Below are 16,376 nucleotides of genomic sequence, written 5' to 3'. Positions count from 1 at the left end.
AATAAATAAAAAATCAACAACTCAACCTATTCATAAAGCAAAAGATACAACAGCAAATATATGCAATTCAGACAGCATACTGAAACACAGGCTGGACTACAAGGATCAGGAGCCAACTCAGCTGAACACAGCTTTGGATGAATTGAACTGGGAAGACAATTTAAAGGGAAAGGTAATTGGCTCATCAATCATTTATTAATGTTTAGTTACACACACACACACACACACACACACACACACATACCCCAGTCCCAGGATTCCTTTACACCTTCGGCCACATATAAACAACTGAAATAACCAGGCTAGTATAGCAAGTAGATGTAGAAACATCAGTCATTTAGCTCAGCAAGTGAGCTAACCACATGACTAATTTAATTACTTATGTCAAAAGTGACTATTAACATACCTAAAGACTCTAAAATAACCCAAGTTTGTCTAATTAAGTCATATCAAGTGGCATGAATTTAATCATAGATGTAGTCTTAATGTATACTAATCATTCACCTCAAGAAAAATAGTATGATAACTTGATGTTCATATATTATGACAGCATACATGTTTTCAACAGTGACCAAGAAAAATTATGTCACTATAATACTGGGTTCTAGTTTATTTGCATGATTCTACTAATCTTCTGTTGCTTTTTAAACAAAATCAATCCTGGCAACCACTATCCTCAAAGAGTTCACTAGTGGAATAAATTAAGATGGTCTGACAGTATGTTAATGACTTTCCAAAAACTGGCATAAAGTACCATATATAATAATGAAGTATTGTATATTAAATTTCTATCCCCATGACACTTGTGTTCAGAGGACCTTAAACGGTTTTCTACCTTTGAAGGGCAATTATTTTCAAATCACAGAACCTTTGAAAAAGCCTTAGAAGTCTCCCCATTTCAGGAATACTTTCTATTACCTTCTAGGCAAAAGGCCTCCAGACTTTGCTTGAATACTTTCAGCAACGGGCACTCACTATTTTGCAAGGCAGTCCATTCCATTGTTACAAAATTCTTGTTTACAATCATTAGAAATCTGCCTCCCTGAACTTCTACCCAAGGATCCTAGTTCTGGTCTCTGGAATAACACAAGGTAAATTAACCTATGAAATATAATCACTTCCAGAATTAGGATATATTTGTCAATTTGATAACACAAAAGGCAAAAGAAAGCTTAAGGGGAAAAGAAAGAAACCACCACTGTATACAAAATTTTGCAATTCAGGAAACTGTTAAAATTACAAGCCAGTTAACATATAAACAGAAGAGTAAGCTGATTTTTTTTTTTACAGTGGAAGGTGACACAGTGTTTATTGAATATCTTTTTGCAACTTTAAACTACTAAATCCACTAACACAGTTTAAAAATTACAATTCTGTAGGAAGTTCAAGACGGTTTTCCCAATTGCCCATAGCTTTATTCAGTCTGCTTCCCTCTAAAACATCTGGATTACTTTTCAATGAAAGATCCCATTTCTCCCGCCTGGTGCAATCTTTTATTTTGGGGGGGAGAAAAAGAGTATTTTCAAAAACAAAGCCTAAAAGAATAGTGTGCACAAGAGTGGGGGCGGGATGAGGAAAGAAGGCGAAGAAGGGCCCAGCAGGAAAAGGCTGGCTACTGGGTATGTTCCTGCTGGAAGCCTGCCTCCCTGGCATAGGCATCTGAACTAACGAGCCATACAAACGTGATCATGAGCAGTAAGTGTAAGGCATAAATGTCTGTAAGATGTAAATGAATTGGCATTGGTCATCATGCAGCGCCAGATGCTTTTGGGGTTCTCATACAGAGGAAAAGATAAGTTCAAGAAGCAGAGACCACAACCACACTCTGGTGGTGGTGGTGGTGGTGGTGGGGTGGGGTGGGGGGGGAGTTGAAGGAGGGAAAAGACCGAGGAGTAACTACCGTTCAGCAGTCCAGTGAAGCCCGAACAGTACAGAACACAGGAAAGACAGCAAGCGACTCGGTGAAGGCAGAGAGCGAGCCTGCGGAAGGGTGTGCAGTGCTCGAACACGGGCCCATGGCATGGGTGCGGGTAAGCGGGCGTGGATGGATGTAAAAGGGGCAACGCCGGAGTCCCATGGTCCTCTCCCTGCAGCAAAGCAACGGAGGGAAAAGGAGGGAGGAGGGTGAAGAGCCAGAATGACTCATTCCCGAAAGGAAGTGCTCAAGCCGTAGGAGAGCATGCCACCGGGGGGTTCGGGCGAGGGCTGTGAGAGCTCGGTGCCCAGAGCGAGGGGGCCAGAAACCAACGTTCCGTCGCTCCTGCGGCTCGCCTGGGAGATGGGGGGTGTGGGGGGTTCGCGGCAGCCGGGTGCCAAGGCCTGGGAAGCGGCGCGGCGCGTGCGCAGTGGCGCTCGGCGGGACCCGTTGAGGCAAAGCGGAGCCGCAGTGACAGAAGCGAGCCGGGCAGCCGCGGCGGAGACTCACCGAGGCGCAGGGGCTGGAGGTGGTGCTGGGGGTCGGCGATCGCTGGACCGTGACCAAAGCCATCTAGGCGCTGCTGGGCTGTTCCGGGCAGGGCATTCTCGTCCTGAGTGTGAGGGGCGGGAGGGTGACGGAGCCGGAACGGGGAAAGGAGTGCGAGGGTCGGGGGGGGAGAGGAGGGAACGGGGAGGAGGAGGAGGAGGCCGCGGGGACGGCCGCAGGCTCCGCACCCACCGCCCGGCCTCTCGCAGACCAACGCACCGAGCGGGCGGCGGGCGGGCGGGCGGGCTGACGGGCGGTTCGGCAGCTGCGGGGCACAATGAGCGCTCCCAGTGCGCAGGCGCCACCTGTCAGCAACCGCCTCTCCCCTCGGCGCGCGCCGCCGCCGCGCTAACCCCTGAGTTGCCGGAAGCCGCCGGGAGAGTGCGCCGCCGCCGCCGCCGCCGCCCCCTCCCGGGTCCCGCCCTCGCGCCGGGCTCTCGCGTCGCCAGTCCGCGGCGGCGGGTGACGGAGTCGGGTGGGGGGTGGCCGGGCCCGGGGCTGGAGGGGCGCTGGAGCCCCAGCTCCCCACAGATAACCATTTTCTGAGGTGGGCGCACGGCTCACCCCACCTCAGGGCCGAGAAACTGAGGTGAAAACCTGACGCCCACACAGGTTCTCCGGGGGGAACGGGCTCCGCGGGACTCGGACCCCCTTTCGGAGCGGGGGTGGGGTTTACGGGCTGGAAACCAACCCGGCGTGAGCGGGACTCGAGTTTGTCACCTTCCTCGGACCCGGGCTCGCGGGCTTTCTCTCATCCTTTCCACCCTTCTGCCTCAGAGCCCGTGCATGTCTTAGGACGAGCCTTTTTGAAAGATTTTTCATTGTATTCCCCGGGGCGCTTCATGGCACCCCTTTCCCCCCCCCCCCCCCCCCCCCCCCCCGGGTCCTCTATTCCCCGGGCCCCTGTCAAGGACTCATTCATTATTCCTGAGGTAAAGAGAGGCTGAGGGCGCCTGCCAGGCCCAGAGGGCTGGGCTCCGAGTGCTGAGGGTCCAATCTGCCAGGTACCTGCCACTTGCTTCCTACTGGGAGGAAATTAACCAGGGTTTTTCTTCTAGAGGTTTCTTCACCTTGTTTCTGTATTTCATTATTTCGTAGACACGTGTGAAATGCAGATGAGCTATTATTTCAAAGGAGCCCGATTCTTAAAGACAAGCCGTCCGCAGCCCATTAAGCCAAGGAGATAATGGAACATCAGGATTACAAAGGGAGAAAGAAGACACTACGCAAATACCATGGGTTACCCAGAGAAAACTGACAAAGCTATTGCTCCGTTTGAATGGATGCTCTGGTGAACACCAGCATGCACAACAAAGCTGTGGAAAACACATTCCGGAGAGTGCAGTTACTGAAGCCCACCTCCTCCTGTTTGTCACCCAGACTCTGGGATCTCCGTTGCTGCTTTTACACCCGACAGGGCTGCTGAGCGCCTTCTGGCTTCTGTATGGGAAGTGCCATAGGGCCCTCTGCGCCGAGCCTTTGTTCTCTCCCAGGGGCCCTGGGCTTGACATAATTAGCAGGGCGGTTCCATGGAGAATCAGACACCGAGGGTCCGCGTACTGTACTGTCTGTCCTATGGAGAAGCAGCGTATCACAGAGAAGCCAGCTGGTCGGCTTTTGCCCCCTGGTGGTTGTCAAGAATGCCTGCGAGACAATTAAAGATGTATGATTCACAGATTAAACCACCTTGACTGTTTTTCCCAGAGCTACCTGGTAAACAGGAAAAAGAGTAGATAAAAGTTCAGAAGTAAGAACTCTGAATCAGTGCTTAGAAGACCAAACAGAGCAGCTGTATGCAGAGCCAGAGATATACATAGCTGGAAGCTGAATGAACTGAAATGAAACATGTGGCTTATAAAACAAAGAACCATTCTAGAAAAAATTATTCAAATCAATAGTTCTTAGAAATGTACTTATATATTGACTTTCTTACTGACTCAGAGACAGCACTCTACTTTTGTGTAGCAATATAATCTTAAAGAATTCTTTTGGAAGACAAGAGAGACAATTTCATTAATCTTACAGTGGGAAAGAGCACTGCCATAGGCTTCTAATCCCAGCTCTCAAACCTTAAGCAAATGGCTTAAACTTTTTGAGTTTTCGTTTCTTCATCTCTACAGTAAAGCTCTAATTCACAGGATTCTTGTGATCAAATGAGAATGGTGTACGGTAAATTGCAGTTGTAAACTGCAAAGCCTTGTATGTAATTAAGATCATTAGTTTCTAAAGTTTGTTCCAAGTTCAGTTAGCTTCTGCTGAGTGTACCCTATGTGTAGAAAATAGCATCTAGCAAAAAGGGAACAAAAATAACTAAAGATGATTCATACCTTAATAGTAGGAGTAGTAGATTCTTGGTTAACATGTCTCATCTGTAGGTAGGCATGGAACCTTTTTACACAACATATCTGAGGTGATACAACCCTGGTCAAAATTGGGATCATAAATTCACATTAAGTTTGTATCAGGAACTTAATTTATTAATTTACAGGGGAAGTATCTCTTCCTGGTATATGAGTTTTTAAGAAAACGAAGATGTAGAAATTATTGGTGCAATTTTTTTTAGCTTATTCACCTTAATTTTTTAAAATATACTTTATTGATTTTTTTACAGAGAGAAAGGGAGAGGGATAGTTAGAAACATTGATCAGCTGCCTCCTGCACACTCCCTACTGGGGATGTGTCCCACAACCAAGGTACATGCCCTTGACTGGAATCGAACTTGGGACCTTTAAGTCCGCAGGTTGACGCTCTATTCACTGAGCCAAACCAGTCAGGGCATTTATTCACCTTGAATGTGTATAATATGTAGACACTTTTAAGAACAAAATAAGAGTCTATCTACTCTCTTAACAGCCTCATAGTCTGTTAGCTGGGGAAACCACATCAAATAAGGACAATAGGGTTTAGTGGTGGTATGGCTTGTCATCACTGCTAGTCCCCAAGGGAATATGCTAACTGACTGCCCAGCCCTCAAAGATGGCGGCACCCACAGCCAATAAGGAGGGAATATGCTAATTGACTGCCCCATTCTCAAAGATGGTAGCACCCACAGCCACAAGATGGCAGTGCCCAGTCCCCTCAGCCCCACTGGGGCTGCAGGAGTAGCAAGGCCAGGCCTGCCCCAAGATGGGCCTGACCATTCTGTGCACCGGCTTCCAGAGTCCCCCAGTCCTCTCAGCCCCCCAGCTGCCCAGGGTTGGCTCAAGGCACAAGCAAGCCTCGGATGTTGGCTGCCCAGCTGCCCAGGACTGCCTGAGGCTCCAGTAACCAGGGCTGGCCAAGGGTTATGCTGCTGGCAGTGGCAGCAGCAGGGGTGTGATGGGGCGTTGCTTTCCCCTGATCACTGGGGTTGCTTCCCACCCAGAGGGCTCCTGAACTGTGAGAGGAGGCAGGCCAGGGTGAGGGACAGCCCCACTCCAGTGCATGAGTTTTTATGCACTGGGCCTCTAATATATATATATATATATATATATATATATATATATATATATATATATATATATATATATATATGTAGATATATATATGTAGATATATATATATATATGTATATGTAGATATATATATGTAGATATATATATATATATTGGGTCGGCAACTAAGTAATTGCGTATTTTTAAAAGAAAATCAAAGACAATTTTTTCATGGAACTAAATAACTTTATTCTGTAATGTATTGCCCATTTTGATCATTGACCTTTTGCCATATTTAAGGCAGCATCATAATCCCACGTTCAAAAAACTTCTGGTTTTTATTAGCAAAAAACTGAATCAGGTACAATTTGACATCATCATCATTATTGAAATTTTTACCATTCAAGGAGTTTTGTAAAGATTGAAACAAAAAGTAATCAGATGGTGCAAGGTCAGGACTATATGGTGGATGTGGCAAAACATCCCAACCAAGCTCCATTAATTTTTGCCGAGTGACCAAAGATGTGTGTGGCCTTGCATTGTCATGATGGAATACAACACCTTTTCGATTTGTCAATTCGGGCCGCTTTTCTTCAATTGCATTGTTTAATTTTGTTAGTTGTTCAATGTAGACATCAGAATTGATCGTTCGGTTGGGTGGTAAGAGTTCAAAGTAGACAATTCCTTTGTAATCCCACCAAACTGATAACAAAACCTTCTTTTGATGAATATCAGCTTTTGATGTTGTTTGAGTTGGTTCACCTGGCCTGCTCCACGATCTTTTCCGCTTGATATTGTTGTAAACAACCCATTTTTCATCACCAGTTATCAGTCGTTTTAAAAATGGATCATTTTCATTACGTTTCTTTAGCAAATCGCAGCTGCTAATGCGTTGCGTTAACTGTGATTCTTTCAGTTCGTGAGGAACCCATGTATCGAGTTTTCGAACATAGCCAAGTTGTTTTAAGTGATTTTCAATGCATGTATGTGATACATGAAGCTTCTCTGCAATCTCACGTGTTATACTGTGACAATCTGAATTGATTATTGCTTTGATTAGGGCGTCATCAACTTCAACTGGACGACCAGAGCGTTTTTCATCTTTGAGTGAAAAATCACCAGAACGAAATTTGGCAAACCAATTTTGACACTGCCGTTCTTTTAAGGCTTCGTCACCATAAACAGCACATAACTTTTTATGAGCTTGCGATGCATTTTTCCCTTTGCGGAAATAAAAAAGCAAAATATGACAAAATGTTCCTTTTGATTTTCCATTTTTCAATGAACGCCAAACGAAAACTACAAAACAGATCAAAAAACTTTTTTTACTGATTAACAGCTGAATAGCCAACTATCAAATAACAAAATGTGTTTTACATTTGTACTACGTCTGCAAACCTAAAAATTCAACTGAAGCCATATATGTGTGGAACCCGCAATTACTTAGGTGCCGACCCAATATATGTGTGTGTGTGTGTGTGTGTGTGTGTGTGTGTGTAGATATGTACGAAGTATTTTAGACACACAGAGGAAAAGGTCTAGGCAAATGTGGGCTTTATGATATTGGATTTAAAGCTTTGGCTGCAGATCCCAATATAGTTGCTTTGTGAACTGAGCTGGATCACATGTGAACATTTGAAATCTATGCTCTCTGCCCCATTTATACCTACTTTTCCTTGGGCTCCACCCTGGTTCCTACCTGGTCTTCAGGTGATCTGAGAGAGAAGATCTCTAATTCAAATAGAGAGAAAAATCCTAGAATCCTCTTACTCTACTGGTTGAATTTGAGAAGAGAGACTAAGAGCAATATTCCCACAAGAGTGCGCCAAAAAGATAAAAGTCCTCCTACTTCCATTAATAGCACCTTTATTCTTCTCACCCATGATAATTACCTGTTTCTGCTGTTGGAGTTCAATTAATCCTTAATTTGTATCATTTCTTCTTTGGGGGTGAAATTATAGGGGAAGTTCTGAAATTCCTGAGACCAGCTGGTTCTTAAGCTTTAAACCTGATGAAAACTATTAATCACCTCTCCAGAAAGATACACTTCCATATTTCATACATTTACTAAAATTAATTGAGGTTAAGAATCCTGATCTGAAGTTAAAGCAGTGCTTCTCAGTCTTTTTTCACATCTTAACATCCATAGAAATGATATTTGTGTAGCACACTGGGGTAAATTAAAGGGGATTTGAAGGCCAACTGTATGGGCTGGATGGAAAAAGTTGTTTTCTTTATATTATATAATGAGAAAAATAAGATAAACATATTAAGGATGATAAATATTAATTTTATATTATGCTTCTAAGTAAATTATTCTAAAAATTTTAGTGAAGAAACTTGAGATTATATCTGGAAACATAACTTTAATTTTATTTTTTTTTCAGAGAGAAAGGAGAGGGAGGTAGAAATAGAAACATCAATGATGAGAGAGAACCACTGATCGGTTGCCTTCTGCGTGCCCCCCACTGGGGATTAAGCCCACAACCTGGATATATGTCCTCTACCAGAATCTAATTTAGGGCCCTTTAATCCGCAGGCTGACACTCTATTCACTGAACCAAACTGGCAAGGGCTATACACATAACATTTTAATGTAACGTTTGTGATTGAAATAACTATGTAATTCCTCAAAAAGAGAGTTTAACAATGATCACTTGGTAGTCATTATTTTATTTATTTATTTATTTATTTATTTATTTATTTATTTATTTTAGAGAGAGAGGAAGGGAGAGAGAGTGAGAGATAGAAACATCAATTGAGAGACAGCTAGTCATTATTGATGAGCACTTATTTTATATAAATAGCTGAGAAATTTAAAACACTTTCACAATGATTCAAAATTTATAGGTATAAATTATATTTGACTCTGATAGTTCTTTTTTCTTATTTGCTACTTCCTGCTCCCCAGATCCAATTAGTATAACATCTTCAATGTACTAGAGCAATTCAATGCTGACTGGAAGGCTGAGATGCTCAATATCTTTCTGGGCTACAATATGGCAGAGAATAGGAGAACTGATGTAATTGCAGGGCAAGACTGTGATGTTATATCGTCAGCCCTGCCTAGTAAAAGCAAATTGCTTCTGATGTTCCTTGCCAATTTGTATGGAAAAGTAAGCATTTTCCAGTTCAATAGCTGTCTACCAAATGGTAGAGGCTATGTTGATTTATTCCAGTAAAGATACTACCTATAGAAGAGCAGCTCTTCCTGAAGGCATCACCTAATTAAATTTATAATAATTTACAGTCATTCTCCAAGATCCATCCACCGTGTTCACAGGCCAAACAGGAAAGTTAAACTGGCATGAGATAGGTTTCATCACCTCTGTTTCTTTCAGATCTTTATTGGTGTCATTAATCTCTATAATCCCACATTCTGCTCTCCCAATAAAGCAATAATTTTTGTTTACTTTCCTGGTATGTGTGTATGTGTGGGCGGGGGGATTTCTAAGGTCTTTAACTTGACCCTTCAGTCTATAATGGTCCTTATTCCAGGATCAGAGAACCAATATGAAAATGCTGACAGTTATCAGAATAATATCAGTTTAATTATATATCCAGGAACTGATTAAGTCACTACCTAGTGGTTCTATGGACCCACTCAGCCCCCTATGATTCAAACTTGAATTAAGACTCTATCTCTCGGAGTTCGATTGGGGAATCAAAGGGACATATGTAATACTTTCAACAATAAAGATTTTTTTTTAAAAGACTGTCTCTCACTTGTCCACTACAAGCCCCCACTTAAACTGGTACACTGAAGTGATATTTTGGGCCCCCAGGAATTAACATAAATTTGGTGCCAATATTTAGAAATCTCTAAAAACCCAGATATTTCTTTTTCCCTAGCACACCATCATTTTACAAAATGGCCAGACATCCCTGTGGAAAAGACAGAGGAATATTTTCAGCGTATATTAATGGCAGTGCTGCAGAATTCTCCTTTAAGGGGATTCAGCCTTCCTTTCAGTTAAGAGACTTAGGTTTGGAAACTGGGTAAAAGGTCTGAATTTTCCACTGTGGTGACTGAAGTAATATTTTTTCCACCATATGTGGATTTTTATTTTTATTTTATTATTTTTAATATATTTTTATTGATTTTTCACAGACAGGAAGGGAGAGGGATAGAGAACCAGAAACATCGATGAGAGAGATACATCTACCAGCTGCCTCCTGCACACCCCCTATTGGGGATGTGCCCACAACCCATGCACATGCCCTTGACCTGAATCGAACCTGGGACCCTTCAGTCCGCAGACTGATGCTCTATCCACTGAGCCAAACCGGTTTCTGCTGGATTTTAAATATTATGTGTAGTTGATCAACATTTCAGCAAACTGGCCATCTATTTTATTCCTAGGACCACCATAATCATTTAGCCATAAAGATCACTAAGGGTCAAAATACCTGATTACCACTATATCTATACTTCTCTTTATGGTAAATGTACTCACCTTGTCTTTGGTGGTTAAACACTGACATTGACCTCTGATGCTTTGAAATGGATCATCCCATCATGCCCAGCCTACGGATGAAAGCTACCACAGAGCTTTCCAAGGACGCAAGCACTCCCACTCTCTAATGTATTTTTCAGTGCCTTAGTAATGTCCCCTAAGTCCTCTAGGGAGATGTACTTGGGGTAGTAGATGTGGAGGTCATATGTGATAAATCTATTTCAAAATTCTTGTCTCCCTAAGCCTTTGGATCTCATTGTGTTATGTTAAGGAAGTTCTGGTAGCTCAATTTGAATAAACATAGGCCACTGTGGAGTCTATGTTTTAGTGAACTCACCAAATGGTTAGTGTCACTCCCAGCTATAAATGCTAACACATTAAATCCTTACTTCCTGATAAATGTACCCATAGCAAGAAATTCTAACCAGACCAGTGCTCCTTGCTTTAACTCCCTTATAATATATTAGCACACATTCCCTGAGTTTCTGCCACTATGTAAGCAAATAGTGAAAATCTTTTGCTATAAAAGCCATTTCCTCCTGGTCATACTTTGTATTTGCTCTGTTGGATTATTTCAAGATCTGATTTTAGTAATAATTTTACTAGAAATAAGAGGTTGTTGTTGTGAATCTTGAGGAAAATGGGCAGCCCCCTGCAAAGCTATTGCCCAAGATAAGATTATTACAATGTTTTCAATTAAGAGAAGGCTAGTCCCCACAAACACAGGAGAACAAACTGCTTCCATTGGCAAAAGAGGCTCATAGTGGCTCATATGTTTGAGATTCTCAGTCTCCTAGTCCAATTAAATGTCACCATTCTAAATTTCAGGGTCCCCCTTATTACCAATCAGTGCCCCAATTTTTACATAAGTAACATAGCTAGATTGTGAATTCAATTTATGTCACAAGTCTGCAACCATAATTTTTGAAGAATAGAACCCTTTATAATTAATTATATAATGTATTTGTTACAGTTTTTGGCTTATAGCCTATTTTGTCTCTTTTGGTTTTCCCTTTACATGGAATCTCTTTTTACATACCTTCACTTTCGTCTATATGTGTCCCTTAAACTGATGTGAGTCTCTTGTAGTTATCATATAATTGGGTCTTGTTTGTGTAATCCACTAAGCAACTCTATGCATTTTGATGGGAGAATTTAATTCATTTACATTTAGAGCAATGGTTAATAGGTAAGAACTTACTAATGTCATGTTATTGTTTTCTGAATGTTTTATAGTTCCTTTCTCCTCTTTTGCCTTCCTTTGTGAACAGATAATTTTCCATAGTATGTTTTGATTCCCTTCTCTTTATCTTTTGTGTATCTCCTTTGGATTTTTGCTTTGTGGTTAACATGAAATATAAACATCTAATAGATGCAAAATTTATTTTAAGCAGATAATTTCAATCACACACAAAAACTCTACCCTTTTACTCCCCTCTATACACACATATTTTATATATTTACTTTTTTTATATTGCATATATATTAGCAAATTATAGTAGCTATTTTGTTGTTGCTAATCCTTATCGCAGGATATTTTTCCATTGATTTTTTTTAGACAAAGTCAAAGGGAGGAGGAGAGAGAGACAGAGAGAGAAACATGATGTGAGATAGACATGTTAATTGCTTGCCTCCCGCACATGCCCCAACCAGGACTAGGGAGTAAGCCTGCAACTGAGGTACATGCCCTTGACTAGAATCTAACATGAGACCCTTCAGTCCATTAGCCAATGCTTTATCCAGTGAGCTAAATCGGTTAGGGCCTTAGCTTTACTTTTAAGTGTTCATCAAGAAAGTTTTACATTAAGCCTTTTTTCTTCTTCTCTAGCTATTGTTACTGGATGAGCTACACTAGCAACTTCCTACAAAGACATTTTCTATCGATACTCAGTGGATCAAGATTCATAACAAATCTAATTAAATCAAATATCTTTTAGTAGTCTGAGTAATCAGAATAATGTATGATTTCTTTTTTATACCGGGAAACCCCTTCCTCAAGGATAATTGGCTGCTCTTTATATATGACTGATAGTCTTGCCAACCAAGATGCCTAATGCTGCAAGTCACCAATTTACAAATCTATTGGGAGTGTATGTGTGCAGAGTCCTAGACTAAATTTACAAAGGGTAGCTCACAGCCAACAACCTAAGTGGAATGACTCTAGAATCTTATGGGTGGGAGTGTGAGGTGTGCAGAATGCTGTACACTTTGAGTAATTCAGATGCAAAGTAATGCTATTTAGACTGGACAATGCTTCCATCATTTTCCAGTGGTCTTGATTCTGCAAAACTTCCTACAAATGCATCATAATATATTTCAGTGGCATTCAGATTCTTACTGGACACTTCTGTCAGACTATCAAGCACCAGGCCTCTAGTATGCATATAAGATCTTTGGTTAATCTCTTCCTGCCCTCCTCCCTTCCCCCTTTTCTTCTGAGATTCATCAGCCTGTTCCATGTTTCCATGCTTATGCACTGAGCATCTGCCTCCTGGTGGTCAATGTGTATCATAGCTACCAGTCAAACGGTTGAATGGTCAAACAGTCACTTAGGCTTTTATATATATAGATAATCTATTACATGAATGCTTCAAACACTTTTTGAACTTTCATATCCTCTTGTGTGTGTATTGTTCGTTCTGCCTCAAATAATTTTCCCCACACCTTTATACAAAAGGTCTTTCTAGTCCCTGAATACAGCTTGAAAATCTATTTTTCTGTGAAAAATTCCCTGATCTCTCTAGAAAAAGATATCACTTAATCCTCTGTGTTCCTGGAAATTTTGTATGTGCCTGTACTTTTGCACTTTGCAAAGTGAGTTGCATCTGTTTATTCGTTTTTCCCTCACTAACCTGGGAACCCCTTAAAGGCAGGCCTGATTCATGTTTTTAACCCCAGTGTTTACCTGCATATAGAAGGCACCCAAATAAAGTTTCCTGAGTTGAATTTATCTGGGTGTTTCCAAACAAAACAGAATGCAATTCTGTATAACTTCCTACAAATGCATCATAATATATTTCAGTGGCATTCAGATTCTTACTGGACACTTCTGTCAGGCTATCAAGCAGGTAGCTTAAATGTAATGCCAAACAAAACAGAATGCAATTCTGTATAACTTCCTACAAATGCAGAAATGGAAGGATGCTTCTTAGCAGTTTCAGGAGATGGGACACTATAAGCAAAGAAAGCAGTCTGTGAGAATGTACAATTGGGACCTATCAAACAAATCTAGTTTATATATGAACTGCTTCAAAAAGGCTTCAAGGCAGCTATTTTTTAAGTGTTGGAATCTGTTGTCTCCAAAGGCAGTACTTTTGGTTTATTCAACTATATCATGTGTTATGTTGATAAAAAGGCGAATATTCTAGTACATTATAAGCATAATATTTCAGATTAAAGAGTCCCTAGATTGTAACTGCCCTAGAGATAGAGGCCATGAATATAAATTTGCTTTTTACACAGCACAGACTAGACTAAACATTCACAAAGTCTTAAATTAATTTTGGCACAGAAGTGATTTTGATAATCTGTGGTTGAATCTATAGTCATTTGCAATGAAGTGGGGACTTGGTAATTATCCAATTTAATTCCTTAATATGAATAAATAAAACAGATAAATCACATTCCTTTCAGAATTCCCCTTCCAAAAAAAATGCTTTTTAGTGAGATTATTATTCTAATGTCTTGTCAGCCTTTCTCACATGAATTAGGTAGCCATCAAAGTTTTACTTCACCTCATCTTGTTTGCTATTTCAAAGAATGACAATGTTTTTAAAAATTCAATTGCATTACTGTTGCTGGTGTTTTTTCTTAATGATAATAGTAATGATTGCTGGGGTGAGTTTTCCTGTCTTCCTGAGCACTAGCTTAGCATTAATCTAGCTTTGGTCAGTAATAACAGAAATAACAGTATTACAGTTTGAAAAATTTAACAGTTGAGAACTCATTACCATTCAATAGAATGGTGGGATGTGGTGAGGGTCAGGGGAGATTTTGATCTTTCAGAGTACCTTTTGTTGTCTATTAATACTGTCTTTCTCTCTTTTTTTTATTTTTTATTAATAATGGTCTGCGAATAGTTTCCTCTACCATTTGATGATATTTTTCACTGGTCCAAATGAGTGAGTCAGCAAATCAAGAAGAACCCAAACCTGCTCAGGTACCTGGCCTAAATAGATGCCTAATCATTTAACCATGAGAGGATTTGAGACTCAGTTTTCTTGGGAGAATTAGATGAAATATCATACTCTATCATTTAATTAATTCTTTTTAGTTGAAGTATTCTGCATCAGATTTTGACAAAAATGCAAAAAAAAAAAAAGAAGAAAATAAAAGGGGGGGGGGATCGACTAAAAAGCAGTGGCCTGCTTCTAGTTGGTTGACATACCTTATCTATATAATAAAAGGCTAATATGCAAATTGTCCCCTTGGGAGTTTGACTGCTAGCTATGACATGTGCTGATCACCAGGAGGTGGCGCTGAATGAAAGGAGGCCCTGGCTGGCAGCTGGCAGCTGGGGAAGAAAGGCTCTGGCCTGCAGCCGGCAGCTTGGGGAGGGAAGGCCCCAGCCAGCATTCAGAAAGCCCGATCGGCCCTGATTGCTGGCCCGGGCTAGGGACCTTACCTGTGCACGACTTTTGTGCACTGGGCCTCTAGAATATTAATGAGCCTGTTACTGTTTGAATTTGTTAAAATACTACCTTGGTGTGATTTTATTTGATATGATGTTTACTCATTATGTGAAAAATTTTAACATTAAAAGCTTGCTATACTAGAGTATAAAGTATTAGTTTATCTACAGTTCCTTCTGGATAACACTTATTAACACTGTTTCCATTTTAGGAAAATGGAGAAGAAAACAAAGAAAGGAAACAGGAAGCAACTAATACGAATGAGCCCACTGAGGTAGAATTTTCATAAAAAGTCAGATATTAGCCGCAACCGGTTTGGCTCAGTGGATAGAGCGTCGGCCTGCAGACTGAGGGGTCCCGAGTTCAATTCTGGTCAAGGAATGTACATTGGTTGTGGGCACATCCCCAGTAGGGAGTGTGCAGGAGGCGGTTAAACGATGTTTCTCTATCATGTTTCTAACTATCTATCCCTCTCCCTTCCTCTCTGTAAAAAAATCAATAAAAAAATATATTTTTAAAAAAGTCAGATATTAATGCTGGAGAGTAACTTGGACAAATTAATTTTCTTATAAAAGAAGGAAAAGAAAAGATGTGGATATTCAAACAGATAAATAAAATGGCAAATGGTAAATTAAGCTGACTCCTTTGAATCAGTTGCAGGATGCTTCCATAGATAAATTATTTGTGAAGAGCTATTATGAATTATACACAAATAAAGATTGCTTTCTAGAATCAGAACTATTACCCTAAATACAATAATCACCAGTTTTTAGGGTAATTTCATGATCATTCTGAACTTTCCATGTTAATCATTTAAGTAACTTTGTGTTTAAATAAATACAAAACTTATATGAGAAAGCATTTTACAGTAAAGAGAAACAACTGAAAATAGTTATATGGATTCACCATTAAGTTGACTAATATGAATCTCTAAAATATTCTATTCTTCATCTTTTAAAAGTACACTGTCATAAGTACAAAAAGCTATTTTGCCCCTATTTATTCATAAAACTAACCTTTCATTTCCTCAATTAAGATGAAATGTTTCCTTTCACCCACAAACATGGAAGATGATTCCAATAGTAAAAGAAATACTTTCACCCTCGCCTGTTTGACTCAGTAGATAGAGTGTCAGCCCATAGACTGAAGGGTCCCGGGTTTGATTCCAGTCAAGGGCATATACCTTGGTTGCAGGCTGGATCCCCAGTGGAGATTGTGCAGGAGGCAGCTAATTGATGTTTCTATGTCATCAATGTTTCTAACTCTCTATCCCTCTCCCTTCCTCTCTATAAAAAAATCAATAAAATATATTTTAAAATATTTTCAAAAGTCTGATTTCACTATGCTGTGAATTATGTTTCTAGAAAGTATTGTATAATTCAAAGATTAATGTACTTGTAGCATAATATTC

At 40.6% G+C, this 16,376-nt stretch overlaps 2 protein-coding genes across 17 annotated transcripts in view; one reads left to right on the top strand and one right to left on the bottom strand.

The window, feature by feature from the left end:
- SSH2 (slingshot protein phosphatase 2) overlaps window positions 1-2,768 on the bottom strand; it is a 211,806-nt gene extending 209,038 nt beyond the window's left edge. For 3 of the 16 annotated variants that reach the window (XM_045571042.1, XM_045571047.1, XM_045571048.1), the window contains exon 1: window positions 2,426-2,766. Coding sequence is in view for 4 of the 16 variants with exons in the window: in XM_036408669.2 (XP_036264562.1) it covers window positions 2,426-2,488 (63 nt within the window). In the remaining 12 variants the exon portion in view is untranslated. Of the gene's footprint in view, window positions 1-2,425 lie in introns of all 16 variants that reach the window. The other 13 variants (XM_036408667.2, XM_045571043.1, XM_036408669.2 and 10 more) reach the window with 9 other exon arrangements.
- An 11,683-nt stretch (window positions 2,769-14,451) lies between these two features.
- EFCAB5 (EF-hand calcium binding domain 5) overlaps window positions 14,452-16,376 on the top strand; it is an 88,729-nt gene continuing 86,804 nt past the window's right edge. Inside the window, exons 1-2 of the mRNA XM_045570981.1 lie at window positions 14,452-14,493; window positions 15,177-15,239. Coding sequence (XP_045426937.1) covers window positions 14,452-14,493; window positions 15,177-15,239 — 105 coding nt within the window. The remainder of the gene's footprint in view (window positions 14,494-15,176; window positions 15,240-16,376) is intronic.

The sequence above is a fragment of the Pipistrellus kuhlii genome, unplaced genomic scaffold (assembly GCF_014108245.1).
Source record: "Pipistrellus kuhlii isolate mPipKuh1 unplaced genomic scaffold, mPipKuh1.p scaffold_m20_p_39, whole genome shotgun sequence".
In the NCBI taxonomy this organism is placed as follows: domain Eukaryota; kingdom Metazoa; phylum Chordata; class Mammalia; order Chiroptera; family Vespertilionidae; genus Pipistrellus; species Pipistrellus kuhlii.
The sequence above is the reverse complement of the archived record's forward strand: the minus strand, read 5'-3'. Positions and strand labels throughout refer to the sequence as shown.